Raw genomic sequence first — 17299 nt, forward strand, 5'->3', positions numbered from 1 at the left:
CCTTAGCCATGTAGAAGCAGCCAGGAAGACAGGCTCAGCGAACCCTCTGACTGAATGGATTTTTCATTGTCTTTCTTGAATGCCTTCGCTTCAGAGGCTATCAACTGCTTAAATGCAGCCATCGACATTTACACAGACATGGTAAGACATGCCTCGCTTGAGCGGCCGTGGGGTGGAACCCTCGAGATAGCTCACAGTTAACCGGGATGTGACTGCTTTGTTTCCTCCCCAGGGAAGGTTCACGATCGCGGCCAAGCACCACATCACCATCGCGGAGATCTACGAGACGGAGCTGGTGGACATCGAGAAGGTGTGTGGACGGGGGAGGCGGCGGGCAGGGACCCCAGGCGCCCCTGCAGTGGGCTCGTGAGGGCAGAGGGATGCACGCATAGACAGGGTCACGTGGAGACCTCGGGCTGGGGCGGGAGGGAGAGCCCTGCCAGCTCCCCAGGCTGCCTCCCTCCAACTGGGGACGGCGTTGATGTAAAACCGAGCGCCTTGGGAAGCAGGCGCAAGTCAGGGAGGAACGGCTTGCACTGTCTGGGGCGGACGCTGAGCTCTCAGAGGTCACCCTTCACCCCGTGCCTGCTGCTCGCGCTGGACCATTGTCACTCTTGTCTCTCTTCCTCTCCTGTGTCACCTCTTCCCTCGGCCTCTGGAGCACGGCCCCCGCTTGGTTCTCTGCCCCCTACCCTTAGCTGGTTCCTCCTCTCTCCCCTTGGGGCTGGACCCTCGTCCGCTCTCACTGTGCTCGCTCCCATGCTCCTGTCTGTGCTCACGCAGCTACGCAGCTTGAAGTGTCCCGTGTATGCTGGCAACTCACCATCCTCGTTCGCAGGAGGTCAGATTGTTTCTCCGCTGCTTCCAACCTTGCAGGTGGCCTCCTGCGCCCCACGGATCGGCCCCTCACCCAGCGCCTTTCAGGCTCCCCTCTTCCTCATGCCCCCTTGCTCTCCTGCTCCCCTGCAGCAGCCACCCTGACCTCTGCTGACCCTCGCACAGGTGTGCTCTGCCTCAGGGTCTTTGTGCTGCTTGTCCCTTTGCCCTGAGCTCTTCTCCCACGCGTCAGTTGTCCTTCAGAGCTTTGCTCATTTGTAACTGATGAGAAGTATCACAGCCACCTAGTTAAAACTGGGACCTCAGCCCTCGCGGGGACACCCCAGACGCCTCCCCCACCTCAGTGGCCCCCTACAGGCGCTCTGGTGGCCTGCTCACCGTCCCTGTGTTGCTGTCTCCCTCCACTGGAGTGGGTGCCCCACATCAGCCCGAACCTTCCTGTGGTATACTGGTGTGTCCGAGAGCCCAGGCTCTGATGAGTGAGCAGAGGATGCCCTCACTGTCACACTGCACCCGCCAGAGCAGACGGAGTCTCGGGCGGGGAGGCCCTCTCGGTACTGCAGTCAGACAGGCCTTGTTAACGTCGCCCTTTGACTTCATGCTGACGCCCCTTGTGGTCACGCAGCTCAGAACTCTCTGGCTCGTTTCATGGACTTGGCTTTGAGCCGTTTTTGTCATACTGTGCCATGCTCTTCTGAGGCTGCCCTTAGACCTTGACTACATCAGGGCCGTATGCCCCGTCTCTGTGGGGAGCTTTTCTGCAGACCCAGGAGGAGGTGATGAGCCCCAGACCTGAGCCCTCCTTTGCCCCCGGACGCAGAGTCGGTGGCAGAGCAGGAGGAGCCGAGTCCTGGTGGCTGGGGTGGCTCCACATCTGTACTGAGCTGAACCACCTTGCGGGGATGAGCTCCGCTGGGCAGAGCGTTTCTCCAGCCGAGGCCACTGCGTCCGCTCCTGTCCTCGGTGGTCAGTCCTCTTCCGGGATGGTCTTGGGCAGCCTCTTCACGACATGCGTCTCCAGAAGATTCAGGGCAGATAAAAGACCTGTGGCCAACTCTTGTTTCCCTTCTTCTTGAACAAAGTTGACAGTTTGTCACGCACAGGAGCTTCTGCAGCCTGTCGCCCGCGGTGTTCCTGCCATTCTGCAGGTTGCCCGTGGGCAGCACCTCCTGGCGCTTACGTGGGGTGTGTCACGGTGCGTCGTAAGAACCACATCACTCAGCACATGCATGGGGCTCAGCTCGTCTTGTTCCCTCATGTTGGGCTCCTGTGTCTAGAAACGTCCTCACCCTTGCCACCCTGGCGGGACTCTCCAGGTTGTGTTGGTGGCTCATGATGTTTGTTTGAAAAATCAGTTACACTGAGGCATCTTATGTCTGATTCATTTTGTTTCTTCCCTGTTAATGTGGCCACGATGTGTTCCCTGGTTCACTCAGATTTTAGCTGGTGAACAAGGAAATGTGAAGTTCCATAAACTCACGATACTCCTTTGACTTCCAAGTAAAATACTAATATAATAATAATCAGTAATACTCAGTGACCCAGAGGAGCTCTGACTCGTGTCCGTCTCAGCCCCTGGAGAACGTGATTTCGTGTTGTCTGTTACAGTGTAGGGTAAGTGTCTATGGCAGGTTCTCAGGGCGTAGGTTCTGAAAGACTGATCCCATCTGAAGGCTGTTTAAGGCTGTTTCACCTACAGAGTGGAGGCTCAAGCTTGACCCTTAGCTGTGGCGTTTGCCTTAAGACTCTGGTGGTGACCGCAGTCCTAGAGTCCAGTCTCTGCCTTCAGGGTCCAGTGTTTTCCAGCACCGTGACGCCTGCCAGACTCCCCAAGGAGGAGTATTGTGATTCCTTTGGCACGCTACCCAAATTACAGGATAATAACTGATTTTTGTGTCTGGATTTATTGTTACATGTGCTGTTGTTATTGGCGGCTATGTTCTACTTTTTTTTTTTTCTTTTTTTTTTTTTTGCGGTACGCGGGCCTCTCCCATTGCGGAGCACAGGCTCCGGACGCGCAGGCTCAGCGGCCATGGCTCACGGGCCCAGCCACTCCGCGGCATGTGGGATCTTCCCGGACCGAGGCATGAACCCGTGTCCCCTGCATCAGCAGGCAGACTCTCAACCACTGCGCCACCAGGGAAGCCCTCTACTTTTGATATTTATTATCATCCTTGAAATTGTAAGATGCTCTGGGCTGAATTCTAATGTGTAAGGGTCAACTTGTGCCTGATTAATGTCACTATGTGTTACAATTCCACACTAGTATGAACATCCAAAGATAACCCGTGCCCAACCTCTTTTCTCTGAAACTTCTCTGTTAAGCGCTAGGTAAGTTTTTTTTCAACTATTTTCTGTCAGAACTTGGGAATACCATGAAATTTGATTAGTGGTTTAATTAGCATTATTAATTATTTTAAACCAAACAGAATTTTTTTTTACTATGATAACTCTAGCTGTAGTTTAGAGCTATAATGTCTTGATGGACCAGTGTCATTATTTACTACGTGTCAGGTTAAACCATATCATCCGCATTTGGCCTTTTTTTTTACCCTCCAAAACAGCGGTTCCACATGGTTCAGCCCAGCACTGTTCCCTGGGTTCTGGGCGGTAAGAGCCAGGAAGGTGAGTAGTACGTACGCTCCCTCCCTGGGAAGAGGTTATACAGCCTGATACTCTTTACATAGTGATTTGGTATTGTTTCCTATATTTGACCCCATTATTACGATGGGAAAGGGTGCAGAGTACTTCAGAGAATGAGGACAGTTCAGAGGTAATGTTTGACTAATCAGAAATTCATGGGAAACCTTTCTTTGGTAGGCATTCCCATGAGTCATGGTGGTGCTGGTAGTGTAATCAGGACCGCCTGTGAAATGCAGCTGCCCACGTCCCCTCAGCACCTGTTTGCTGAGCACCCGCTGTGTGACAGGCGTCGCGCTGGGCTTGGGAGCAAAGCCACGTGGGCCTGCCTGCCCTCAGAGCTAATGGTGTAGTGGGAGAGTAAAGCATGCGCGCGCGCACGCGCGTGTGTGTGTGTGCGCGCTCTGACTGTGCTCCAAAAGGGTGGATTCCAGGTGTTTCCTCCACGTGTCTGTGTATTTGTATATACTCTTTTCTGGCTGTTTTTATTTACCATTTCATGAAGAACTTTCGTACTGATACTTTGTATCATTATTCTTCATCTTAGCCCCGTAGCCACGGGGTCACTGCTCCAGCAGGCACAGTTCTGCTTTCTGAGCTGTCAGGTGCTTGATTTCACTAAGTCTTAAGCTGCAGCATGACCAGGGCTTCTAGCTTTCCAGGCTGCAGCCTGTTTCCTCTCCACTTGATTGTTCACAGCTCCCCCCATCTTAGGTGGAAGGCAACACCTTTATTCTGGATGACCCTTAGGTATCTGTGAGGAACGTCTGTGCTGCTGCAGCGAGCCATAGATCTGAATGGAATAGGGCCTCACACGTCTCTGAAATAACAGTCCACTGTCACTGCTTGGGGTTTGGCGGTGGTGGGGACATCACTTGGGAACCAGGCTGACAGAAGGGCTGCCATCTTCAGTTTGTGGCTTCCAGCATCACTAGACGTGGCCCTTGCCTTCCAGCTCACGGGAAGGGGACAGGCCTGGAGACGGCTGCAGAGTCAGATGTGTGGGCCACATCTGGAGGTGGCCCACAGCGTGTCTGCTTACATCCCATTGGGAAGGACGGGTCACCTGGCTGCCCCTAACTGCAGCAGGCCTGGGGAGACGGGGTGGCAGGGCATTTGTCAGGTGGGAGGTAGGGAAGAAGAGGTTTTGATGGACAGCAGCCATCTGCTGGAGGCGCGTGCTTTCTTGTGTTCCCAAAATAAAGCAGGCTGGGTTGTGAAAGATTTGCTGCTGGAAAAGGTTTATTTATAGGAAAAATGTCTGTGCAAATGTAGTTTTTTTTGTTTTTTTTTTTTTGCGGTACGCGGGCCTCTCACTGCTGTGGCCTCTCCCGTTGTGGAGCACAGGCTCCGGACGCGCAGGCTCAGTGGCCACGGCTCACGGGCCCAGCCACTCCGCGTCATGTGGGGTCTTCCTAGACCGGGGCACGAACCCGTGTCCCCTGCATCGGCAGGCGGACTCTCAACCACTGCGCCACCAGGGAAGCCCGCAAATGTAGTTTTTAAATGCAACTCTTCCAACAAATAGTTTGAATAAAATGTGTGTGTGTTTGCAGGCTATCGCCCATTACGAACAGTCAGCTGATTATTACAAAGGGGAAGAATCCAACAGGCAAGTAGTATTTTTCTTGATATAATTCAGTGGGTTTTGTTACATGTACTTTACTCTGCTCTGGGAGCCCCTTGCATCACACCACGTGAAGGTGCACTGAGATGTCTTGTCATTTCCCTTTGGGAGTGTTTTCTCTCTGCTCTGGTTCTCGGTTTCAGCTCGGCTAACAAATGTCTGCTGAAAGTGGCCGCGTACGCCGCCCAGCTGGAGCAGTACCAGAAGGCCATCGAGATCTTCGAGCAGGTGAGGCTGCTGTCTGCGCAGCTTCCGGCAGAAGGCATTCTGAATCTTCTTTTTAAATTCAACTTTTTATTTAGTAATGATTTTTATTGAAATATAATTCACATATCATGTAATTCAGCCTCTTAAAGAATACGCATCAGTGAGTTTGCGTATATTCACAAAGTTGTGTGATCAGCACCACTGCCTAGTTCTAGAATATTTCCATCATCGCCCAAAAAAATCCCATCCTCCCCTCCTCCCAGTCCCGTGGTGTGTGAGTCCATGGACGTGGAACTGCGGATATGGGGGGCCGACTGTGGGATTTGAGCATCCATGGACACTGGTATCTCAGTGGTCCTGGAACCAGTCCCCCTTGGATACCGCGGGGTTGACGGTAATACTCCACAGTTTGGAGGGGTGACTCCAAACTGGATACCAAGGGGTGACTGTAATACTCCACAGTTTTGTTTAACCGTTTATCAATTAATGGACATCTGGGCTGTTTGCATTTGGGGGTATTATGAATAATGCAGCTAAGAATATTTGTGTTCAGGTTTGGGGGGCATGTTTGCGGTTCTCTAGTTTATATATCTAGAATTGGGATTGTTGGGTCACGCGTCAAGTCCCTTTTTAACTATCTGAGGAACTGCCAAATTGCACCATTTTACATTCCCTCTGTCAGTGTGTACATGTTCCAGCTCTCCATGCTTCACAAACACCTGTTTTCTGTTTTAACAATAGCTACCCTAATGTGTGAAGTGATATCCCATTGTGTTTTCGATATCCATTTCCCTAGTGATTAGTGATGTTGGGAATCTTTTCATGTGCTTATTGGTCACTTGTATACCTTCATTGTAGAAATATTTATTGTTTCTTTGTCCTTTTTTTTAATATAAATTTATTTATTTATTTATTTTTGGCTGCATTGGGTCTTCATTGCTGCACTCAGGCTTTCTCTAGTGGCAGCGAGCGGGGGCTGCTCTTTGTTGTGGTGCATGGGCTTCTCATTGCGGTGGCTTCTCTTATAGCGGAGCACAGGCTCTAGGCACGCAGGCTTCAGTAGTTGTGGTGCACGGGCTCAGCTGCTCCGTGGCATGTGGGATCTTCCCGGACCAGGGCTCGAACCCATGTCCCCTGCATTGGCAGATGGATTCTTAACCACTGTGCCACCAGGGAAGTCCCTTTTTGTCCCTTTTTGAATTGGGTTGGTTTTTTCTGTTGAGTTTTAGAAGTTCTTCATATATTCCGGATATTAATTTTCTTATTAGATATGTGATTTGCAAATACTTTCTCCCATTCTGTGGGTTGCCTTTTTACTCTGTTATTATTGTCGCTTGATGCATAAAGTTTTAAGTCCTGATGAAGTCCAGTTTGTCTGCTTTTCCTTTGGTTGCCTGTGTTTTTCATGTCAGATCCAAGAAATCATTACCAAACCCAGTGTCCTGAAGCATTTCCCCATGTTTCATTTTTCTGTTGTTGTTGTTTTGTTTCGTTTTTTTCTGCGGTACGCGGGCCTCTCATTGCTGTGGCCTCTCCCGTTGCGGAGCACAGGCTCCGGGCACGCAGGCTCAGCGGCCATGGCTCACGGGCCCAGCCGCTCCGCGGCATGTGGGATCTTCCCGGACCGGGGCGTGAACCCGTGTCCCCTGCATCGGTAGGCGGACTCTCAACCACTGCGCCACCAGGGAAGCCCCTCCCCATGTTTCATTTTAAGAGTTTTATAGTTTTAGTTCTTAGGTTTATGTTTTTCATCCATTTTGAGTTAATTTTTGTATGTGGTGAAGGTAAAAGGTCCAACTTCATTCTTTTGCGTGTGCATGTCCAGTTTTTCCAGCACTGTTTGTTGGATACACTGTCCTTTTGCCATTGAAGGGTCTTGGCACCCTTGTTGAAAGTCATGTGGCCATATAAGTGAGGGTTTATTTCTGTGCTCTCTATTCTATTCTACTGGTTTTCTGTCTTTATGCCAGCACCACACTGTTTTGATTACTGTGGCTTTGTGTGGTAAGTTTTAAAATCAGGAGATGTGAGTCCTCAACTTGGTCCTTCTTTTTCAAGATTGTTTTGGCTATTTGGGGTCCCTTGCATTTCCACATGAATTTTAGGGTCAGCTTGTCAATCTCTGCTAAAAAGTCAGCTGAGATTTTGATGAAAGTATTGTCATTTTGACATTAAGTCTTATAATCTGTGAACTCAGGGTGCTTTTGCATTTATTTAGATCATCTTTAATTTTGTTCAGCAATGTTTTAGGGTTTTGTAGTGTGCAAGTCTGGCATTTCTTTGGTTAAATGTACTCTAAGTATTTTATTCTTTTTGATGCTATGTAAATGAAATTGTCTTCTCAATTTTCTTTTCTGATTTTAATTGCTAATTTTATATACTGCAACTTTGCTGAACTTGTTTACTAGCTCTAATGAGTTTTTATGGATTCCTTAAGATTTTCTTTATACAAAATCATGTCCTCTGCAAGTAGCAATAGTTTTTCTTCTCTGATCTGTGTGCCTTTTACTTCATTTTCCTGTCATTTGCTCTGGCTTGATCCTCCAGAATGATGATCAGCAGAAGTAGTAAGAGCAGACATCCTTGTTTTGCTCCTGTCTTAGAAGGAACGCATTCAGTCTTCCACCATTGAGTGTATGTCAGCTGTGGGTTTTTGCAGATGCCTTTTATCAGTTTGAGGAAGTTCCCTTCTCCTCCCAGTTTGTTGTTTTTATCATCAAAGCGTATTTGTTTTTGTCAGGTGCTTTTTCTGCATCTTTTGAGATGATCATGTGGTTTTTGTCCTTTATTCTGTTAACATGGTGTCTTTCATTGGTTGATTTTTATCTGTTGGCGCAACCTTCCATCCTTGGGATAGATCCTGCTTGGTTGTTGAAAAGTTTCAGGGTCTCCAAGAGCACCTTCAGGTTTGATAATTCTCTGGAAGGACTCACAAAACTCAATGAAAGCTGGCTATATCACAGTTATGGTTTATTATAGCAGAAGGATGCTGACCCAAATCAGCCAAAGGAAGAGGCACAGAGAGGAGGTCAAGAGAGCCCTGACTGTGAGCTTCCTGTTGTCCTGCCCAGACTGGGACTGTGGAACTGTGCAGACAGCACTGACTTCTCCCAGCAGTGATGTGTGAAAGCATGTGTAGGGTATTGCCACCGGGGAAGAAACTCACCTGAACATGGTTGGCCTTATTCTGCAGTCCCTCCATAGGTTGAGCTAAGCTACATGGTCTAAGACGCCTGGATAAACAAAAACGCTCTTTCAGACAGGACATTCCAGGGGCTTAGAGATTATCTAACAGGAATCATGGGCAAAAGGCACTTTGGACAAAATTAATCCTTTACTACATAGTTATGGTGTGTAATCCTTTTTGTAAGTTGCTAGAATTAGTTTGCTAGTGTTCTGTTCAGGATTTTGCATCTGTATTCGTAAGGGATATTGACCTTTAATTTTCTCTTGTAATGTCTCTGTCTGGCTTTGGTAGCCAGGTAATACTGGCCTCAGAATGAGTTAGAAAGTGTTCCCTCCTCTTCCTTTTCTGGAAGAGTTTGTGGAGGATGGGTGTTAATTCTTGAGACATTTGGTAGAATTCAGTGGTTTTGCCCTGTCGTTCTGTTTTCAGTCTCACTGATCCCTGTTGTTACCCTGATTTCTATCCTATTTTCTTCAGATTTCGTTCGCTCTTGTTTTTTAGGGCACTGAGGGTAGAAGCTTCGCTAATTGATTTTCCTCTTTGCTGTGTGGGCATTTTTAGTAGTTTCCCTCTAAGTGCTTGCTTTGATTGTGTCTCACAGTTCTGTTACATTGTTTTATCTTTATTTATTTTATTTATTGATTTTCATGGATTATTTATCAGTGTTCTGTTTAATTCCCAAGTGTTTGGAGGTGTTCCTATTATCTTTCTGTTGTTGGTTTCTAGTTTGATTCTGTTGTGGCTGGAAAATACACTCTGTGTGATTTCAATTCTTAGAAGTTTGTTTTATGGCTCAGAATATGGTCTTGGCATATATTCTGTGGTTCTGCTGTTGCTGGGTGGTATGTTCTATAAATGTTGATTAGCTCCTCTTGGTTGATGGCGTTGTTGAGTTCTTCTGTATACTTGCTGATTTTCTGTCTATTTCTGTTGTTGAGAGTGGAGTGTTACAGTCTCTATCACTGTGGATTTGTTTATCTCTCATTTCTGTCAGTCTTTGCTTCACAATATTTTGCAGCTCTGTTTGGTGCATACATATTTAGGATTGCTTGTGTCTTCTTGTTGGGCTGACCCTTTTATCATTATATAGTGTCCCCCTCTGCCTCTGGTAATTTTCTTTGCTCTGAAGTCTATCTGATACTAATATAGCCTCTCCTGCTTTCTTTTGATTAATGTTTACATGATATATCTTTATGCATCCTTTTTCTTTCAGCCTGCCTATATTGTTATAATTGAAGTGCGTTTGTTGTAAACAGCATAGAGTTAGGTCATATTTGTAATCTACTCTGCCAGTTTCTGTCTCTTAATTGGTATGTTTAGACGATTCACATTTAATGTAATTATTGACGTATTAGAACTGAAGTCTGCCATTTTATTTTTTTGTTTTCTGTTTATCCTGTTTTTTGTTTTTTTGTTTCCTTTTTCCTTATTTTTTTTGTTTTCTGTTTATCCTCTGTTTTTTGTTTTTCTGTTTCCTTTTTCCTACCTTCCAGGGGGTTTTTGATTACCTATAGTGTTTTTGGGTGTGTCTCTTTAAATAGCTTTTGTAGTGATTGCTATAGGTATTATATTTACGTAAAGTATCACAGGCTAATGATGTCATCATTTTTTCAGTTCCAGTGAAATACAGAAACCTTACCTTACTTTCTGTTCCTTTATCCTCCCCCATTCAATATAGAATTGTCTTTAATATTTCCTCTACACACTTTTAGAAACACATCAGTCACTGTTACAATTTTTACTTCAATCATCCAACTTGATTTAGAAAACTCAGGAGGAGAAAAGCCCATTGCATTTTCCCATATTTTGCTTAATGTGCTCTTTCTTCCTGATGTTCCAGGATTCCTTCCTGTATTTTGTTCTACTTAGAGAACAACCTTTTGCTATTCTTTTAGGGTAGGTCTGCTGGCTAAACATTCTCTTGGTGTTCCTTCATCTGGGAATGTTTTGATTTCCCCTTCATTCCTAAAGCATATCTTCCCTGGGTATACAATTCTGGGTTGACAGCTCTTTTCTTTTCAGTGCTTGAAAAATGTGCCCTTAACAACCAGCGTGGTTTCTAATGAGAAGTTTGCTCTCATTCAAGCTGTTTTCCCTGTAGGTGAGGTGGTGTTTCTTTCTGCTACTTTCAAAATGTTTTTCCTTTGTCTTCAGTTTTCAGAAGTTTATGTGGCTTAGCATGGGGTATCTTTGCTTTTATGCTGTTCGGATTTCAGTAAACTTCTGGAATCTGTAGGTTTATGTTTGTTTCTTGCCAAATTTAGGAAGTTTTCAGCCGTTATTTCTTCAAGTGCTTTTTTAGCCACTCCCTCTTTTCTCTCCCCTTCTGTGGCTCAGACAGCCCAGATGTTACGCCTCGTTTTATCATCCTATATGTCCCGATGCTCTGCTCCTCTTTTCTGGGTCTGTCTGCTCTCTGTTGTTCAGACTGAGTAATTTCTAATGTTCTACCATCAGTTCACTGAGTCCTTCCTCTGTTCCATGGGATCTGCTGTTGAACCCATCCACTTTTTATGTCAGTTATTGTGTATTTCAGTTCTGAAGTTTCCACTCATTTCTTCTTTGTATCTTCTGGGGTTTCTTACTGAGAATTTTCTTCATTGATGCTTTGGTTTTCCTCTGGTCTCAAGCAATTTTCTAATGGCTTGTGGAAGCATTTTCGAAAGGCCCCTTTAAAATCTGTTAGATAAGTCTCACACCTGTGCTATGTGAGAGTTGTTGTTTATTAGTTGTCATTTTTTTAAATTTAATTTAATTTTTTTATACAGCAGGTTCTTATTAGTCATCCATTTTATCCACATCAGTGTATACATGTCAATCCCAATCTCCCAATTCATCACACCACCACCACCCCGCCACTTTACCCCCTTGGTGTCCATACGTTTGTTCTCTACATCTGTGTCTCAATTTCTGCCCTGAAAACCGGTTCATCTGTACCATTTTTCTAGGTTCCACATATATGCGTTAATATACGATATTTGTTTTTCTCTTTCTAACTTACTTCACTCTGATTAGTTGTCTTTTTTTCATTCAGCTTGAGATGTTCCCTTTTCTTGGTATTGCAAGTGAGTTTTAATTAAAAACTGGATGTTCTTACATTGTGTTATAAGACAGGTTCTTGTTTAAACCTCCTCCTCTCTCAGATGGTTTTCTCTGGCACTGAAGGGGTGTGGCCTCGCTCCTGCCAGGTGGCAGGAGGTAGGGTTCAAGCTCCCCACCCGACCGCCTGGTTACCATCAGGTAAAGGTGAATCCATGCCCGCTGGGAGATGAGGGGGCCTGTTTCTCACTGGGAGGAGGTGATGCAGTCCCTGCGTGGTCTCCAGCACCTCTGATGGGGGCGCAGGCTGGCTCCTGCTCTGGCCTCCTTGGCAGGAGAGTGGGGCTCTCCCAGGAGGATGGGCGTCTTGTCTCCCTCTTTGGCTTTTGCTGCTGTGAGTGGCGTGGATCAGAGCAGGTGTCATCTAAACATTTTCTGTCTTGCTAGCTGCCCCTCTCCTGGTCCTCTGGCTGGAGAAAGCAGGCTTTCATCTATTCTCTCTCTTTCTTTCACTGCACCCACCAGCATTTATGGGTTGCTGGCTTTTTCTGTTCCAAGTCAGGGATTTATGCAAGAAAAAGAACAACCAGGGAACTCCCTGCCGTGTTTGCCCTGTGTCCCTGGCTTGTCTGCTCTTCTCTCCACCTTTCAGTCTCCCTATGTTAGTTTCATATAAAAGATCCAGGGCTTTTAGTTGTACTTAGCAGGAGGGACAGAGGACAGCATGTCTGTTCCATCCTCCTGGATGTGGAATTCTGCTGAGTCGCTTTTAACAGGTCAGCACTTTGTCTTAAATATTGTTTTTTTGTCTAGTAACATTTCTGGTACATGGCTTTGGGTTAAAAGAATGGATTTCGTAGCTTAACTAACGTAAGATGCAGAGTACTTGCTAAAGAGTAGATGAGGGTGAGCGTGCCTAGCGTAGCAGGGCAAAGCTTTTCCCTCTGACCCCACTTTCTCTGCCTAGGTCGGGGCCAGCGCCATGGATAACCCTTTGTTGAGGTACAGCGCGAAGGATTACTTCTTTAAAGCTGCGCTCTGCCACCTCACAGTGGATGAGCTGAATGCCAAGGTGAGGGGCCCGTGGCGTGGGTCCTGACGCGCTGCACCCCTGAGCACAGGCGCTCAGCCGTTGTCCGTGACACCAGCTCGGAGCAAGACTGCTGCGCACGTGAAAAGCAACATGGAGGGTGCTGCTCTGACCCTGTCCTGGCTGTACTACCGCAGCTGGAGTGACAGCTGCTGAGGCTCTTCTCTTAAGTGAATGCCCCCTGGGGGCCACACTGCCTTCATTAGTTTTGGTTTAAAGAAATTAGGGGCTGAGGGGAGACAGTAAACGCAGAATCGTGTCTTTTTTTTAAACTCAGAAATGGAGTTGGGGTGAGGGTTGGGAGAAAAGCAAAGAGAGAGCTGGAGGTGGAGGCAGGGACAGGGCAGCCTTGGTGTCCTCGGGGTCGGGGTTAGGGCCCCGGGCTCCGGGCAGAGCCTCCCCCAGCGCGTGAAAATAGACGCCTGCCCTGGGAGGTCCAAACACTGGATCTGGCTCACGTGGTCTTCCCCACCGAAACCTCGTTCGGAAAAACTGGTTTAGAAGTTTATTCTTAACTGAAATTGAAATTCACAATCAACAGGTTTGATCAACACAGGTTGATTTTGATGTTGAGTCTGATAATTAAGTAGGATGTAAATAAATCGTACTGAAGTTAGTAGAATGTCAGAGCTTCGTTTCCTGGTTCAGTGACTCAGATGTTAACCAGTGGTTTTCTTTCCCAGCTTGCTCTGGAAAAATACGAGGAAATGTTTCCAGCGTTCACTGATTCGAGAGAATGCAAGTTACTGAAAGTAAGTAGGTGGGTCTGGGATACAGTGACATTTTCATCCTGTGAATCTGCTCACTGAGCAGCCCCGTGCTGTCCTGCTCTTGCACACGAGGCCTCAAGTGCTGTTAGGGTCAGGCGTGCACTGCTCTTAACCTGGCGGGTCAGGCACGTTAGCACAAGGCTGGATCCCTGACTCGGGGTAACTCTTGTATTTGAAATTGTCCCCAGTTTTGTAAGTCACTTGGCAACATCAGTTAGTGTGATACGAAGGCTATTTCCTATCTAAAGTGTCCACTCATAGATGGAACTTTTTAGCCTCTACCAAACTAACTTCTCTGTATTTATGTTCCCAGAAACTTCTAGAAGCTCATGAAGAGCAGAACAGTGAAGCTTACACGGAAGCAGTACGTTTGCTTTTGGGATTTAGCATGTTCTCTGAAAGTTTACGTTACAGAAACAACTGCTTTTCATCGTGTAAATGCTGAACATTTATTTGGACATTATTGCACTACACCTACGTTGTGTTTTCCAAAAGGCATGTTTTTAGATCCCACCAGCCTTCACAATTAGACAGTTCTATGAGCTGTGCTGAATTTAGCTGTGAGGCAAATATATATCACATAATGTTGTGACTTGTTTGGATGTTTTCTATGGAAAATAATCTGATCCATAAATAAGTGTCAAGTAAAATCAGTGAAATCTAATCACTTAAATTTAAAACATAAAAACAAAGCAATGAGAGTTTGTTATATTCTTGGCATAAAGTAAATGGGAAAATTATTTTTACATTCATCAATTTCCTGTTTTCCCATCTTTTTCCATCTTATGTTCATAATCAAGTGAATTTCTTAGTGTCCTTCATTAAGTCATTCATCCTGGCTTTGAAGCAATCGTGGGAAGGTGAGGTTTCCCCTTTAACTTTTGCTGCCAAACCCTTTTCATCCTGTGAAAGTCCATTCTTCGATAACGTGTGGAAATGAGTTAAAGGAATTCTGCTTCCACATGTTCCCTTGCTGCAAATACGTTTGTTTGTGTTCAGTGGATACTGGAGCCACATTAATTTTCCATGTCCTCTTGTTCTTGCACAGGGTCTCATGTCCTTTGTCACGGTAAACATGCTCTTCGTCCAGTAGGCTGTTAATGGAGTTTTGCCATTGCATGTTAGCATAAGAGCAATATAAAAAAGTTTTTAATGAAGAAAGTTGCAAACTGGAATGAATGATTTTTAATGAAGAAAGTTAATGTTTAAGCAGTGTGGGGCAGTGTAGTTCTGTGTTTGATTGTATTTCCACGGAATGATTCCTGTTCCTCTTCCCTTAAACCAGGTGAAGGAATTTGACTCAATATCCCGCCTGGACCAGTGGCTCACCACCATGCTGCTGCGCATCAAGAAGTCCATCCAGGGGGACGGGGAAGGAGATGGAGACCTCAAGTGAAGCGCTGTGTCTCTGTGGCACGCCGCCGAGTCCTCTTTAGTTTTGTGTTAGGGCCAGTGATCATTATGGGATGCCCATTCAATGGCTTCATTTTGTTGCACATGAGCCTGATGACGTGTGTGTGTTTAAGCCGCCATGTGTGTCACCGTGCAGCAGACGGGTGGGCGGCTCCTGTGTGTATTGCGAGTGTGACAGGCTGTTTCCTGCTTGTCAGTCCCCAGAGTTTTCCGAGAACTGCTTCCGAATCTTACTCCTGTTATTTTGATACGTGCAGAGCTCCTGTTTAATTTTGCCACATATTTTTATGTCCTTTTTCCTGGACTTGAGTACCCAACCCAGTTCTAATAGATGCTTTGCATGTTCTCCATGAACTTGCACCTGGATGGATTCTCTAAATGTGTGTGTTTAGTGTAGGATCGTTGTTAGGAGCGCGTTTATGACTTTCCTCGTGAGAAATTATTTATCCTTTTTGTTGTCTTGTGATTCTTTTGATGGTGCTAGTGACCAGTTTCTTTGCTTTTTATATCGTTCTGTAGGTAATGTGCATGTGAGAATTCACATCAGCTGGGCCTGCCAGCCGCTTACAGTGGGAAAAGAGGGAGCTTCCTGGCACTGGCTGGTTATGTGTGTGGACACGTGTGGAGGCGGGCCTGATCTTACGTACAAGTGCACACACATACAAGATCTAGAAGACTTGGGCGTTTTCCTTTCCTGGAGATGGTGTCCACTTTTAGTTGGGGCGGGACCCTTGCTTCATCTTCATAGGAAGGTGTTTGAACTGGCACATCCCTTTACTTCTGTGTTCACACACTTTTCCACGCTGAGAGGGCACCTCGTGTGCCCTCTCGCATACATGCTCACCAGGGCTGGGAGGTTATCTCAGTCGAAGCTTGTGTGTCATTAATTTTAATTTTTAATGGTGTGTCGTGTTCATTTTATCCATTAATTGGATGGGATGGGCTTGGTAGGCTGAGTACAGTACAGAGGTTTGCTGTGCTCAGTCAGGAAAAGAACCCCAACTAGCTTTTGAGGGGACCTGCGCTTAGCTGATGGAGTTGTTTTAGCTTGTGTGTTTGAATTCTGTCCTATTATTTTGGCTTATATATGTGCTCTGTTGACCTGTGAACTTGATCCCTGCGCATTATGTTATGTGCTGACATCGTACTTTAGACGTGGTCTTGTTTCCTGAATCTCCTGTGTGCATATTTTAGGCATAAATGATTTATGTTTGATGTGTGTTAATTGCCAGGTAATGACAGTGTTGACAGATAAGTGGAATTTCCTGTGTCCTGTCAACGTTAGCTGGTATTTGAATGGTGTTTGCATTTTTTGGACGGTCCTCGACTGGGATTGGTAGCTGCTGTTGGGCAGAAATAGAGGGTGTGCCCAGGCTGAGGGCTGAGCGGGGAGGAAGGCTTGGGGATGGGGAACAGGTCCGTCTGGGATGAAGCAGAAAGTGGCAGGAAAGGAGCCTGAGAAGGGCCAGCTGGGACCCGGTCATGGAGCAAGCCCTGTGGGCAGCCGTGAGGATTCGGTGGCCGTAGTTGCGGGGTCACTTGTGCAGGCTGGGCTGGTGGAGAGGCAGGGCAGTGATGTCACAGTGTTGGCTGAGGGCAGCAGGAACGGACCAGGAGACGCAGGCGCTCTGACCTTGGGCCCTGGCATCCGATGAGGATTCCTTCCTTCCTTCAGAGGTCTGCGATGCTTAAAAGAAAGCTGGCTGTCGGTTACGGCGCATTTTGGGATGGAGCCGCTTGGTACTTCTTAACTTCCTGTTGGAACTATGAAAAAACGCTTAGAGAGAAAAGGGAGGTTTTGTTGCTCTACCTAATCCAGTGCCAACCGGCCAGAAACACTTGGGTGAGATGAGTGTGGGGCCTGTGTCCTCCGGCTGCAGATCTGTCCCACCTGAGGGGCTGTAACCCTCGCCGCCAGCGTGTGCGCTCTGTCGTTAGTCTGGAAGGTGTGTTCCCACTTGTTAAAGGAACCTGGTCTGACCATGTAAAGTAAAAAGCAAATGATGTCTTTTAAGGCAATTTGTTTATTAGCTTTTCATCTTGCACCCCTGACAGAAGACCTGTGGTTTTGAGAAACAGTATTGGCAGCGTTTTGTCACATCAGTTAGAGTTGCATGTGTTGAAATGAACACTGGGATCAGTGCCTGGGTTAAGATGTTTTTGTTTTTAATATTTCACGTGAAAAAGAGTAAAATATCATTGTAATGGCTAGAGCAGACCTGCCAGAACGTAACAGGAAAATGAGCAGAAAAAAGTCCCATTAACAGTATCCAGACTTTCTCCCTTGAAGTGTTCCATCAAAGTGGGCAGTGCTGTGACTCAGAGCCCGGGTCAGGTTTCCAGGACTTACAGATCGTTATTTATGAACAAAGTATAATGACTATTTATGTTACAGTCCTTGTGTTTCAGCAGATCGTGTTTAGTTCATTGTCAGAATGAGTTAAAATTTCTTACAGGAAAGCTTTGCTTTTTTTTTTTTTTTTTTTTGG

General features: G+C 46.3%; 1 protein-coding gene across 3 annotated transcripts in view; it reads left to right on the plus strand.

Moving 5' to 3' along the window:
- NAPB (NSF attachment protein beta) overlaps nt 1-14793 on the plus strand; it is a 37556-nt gene extending 22763 nt beyond the window's left edge. For all 3 annotated transcript variants that reach the window (XM_007457678.1, XM_007457679.1, XM_007457680.1), the window contains 8 exons: nt 95-141; nt 233-310; nt 5034-5089; nt 5248-5332; nt 12505-12609; nt 13311-13379; nt 13711-13761; nt 14683-14793. In XM_007457678.1, coding sequence (XP_007457740.1) covers nt 95-141; nt 233-310; nt 5034-5089; nt 5248-5332; nt 12505-12609; nt 13311-13379; nt 13711-13761; nt 14683-14793 — 602 coding nt within the window. The remainder of the gene's footprint in view (nt 1-94; nt 142-232; nt 311-5033; nt 5090-5247; nt 5333-12504; nt 12610-13310; nt 13380-13710; nt 13762-14682) is intronic.
- Nucleotides 14794-17299: the final 2506 nt, after the last annotated feature.

This window comes from Lipotes vexillifer, unplaced genomic scaffold (assembly GCF_000442215.2).
Source record: "Lipotes vexillifer unplaced genomic scaffold, Lipotes_vexillifer_v1.1 scaffold2532, whole genome shotgun sequence".
In the NCBI taxonomy this organism is placed as follows: Eukaryota; Metazoa; Chordata; class Mammalia; order Artiodactyla; family Lipotidae; genus Lipotes; species Lipotes vexillifer.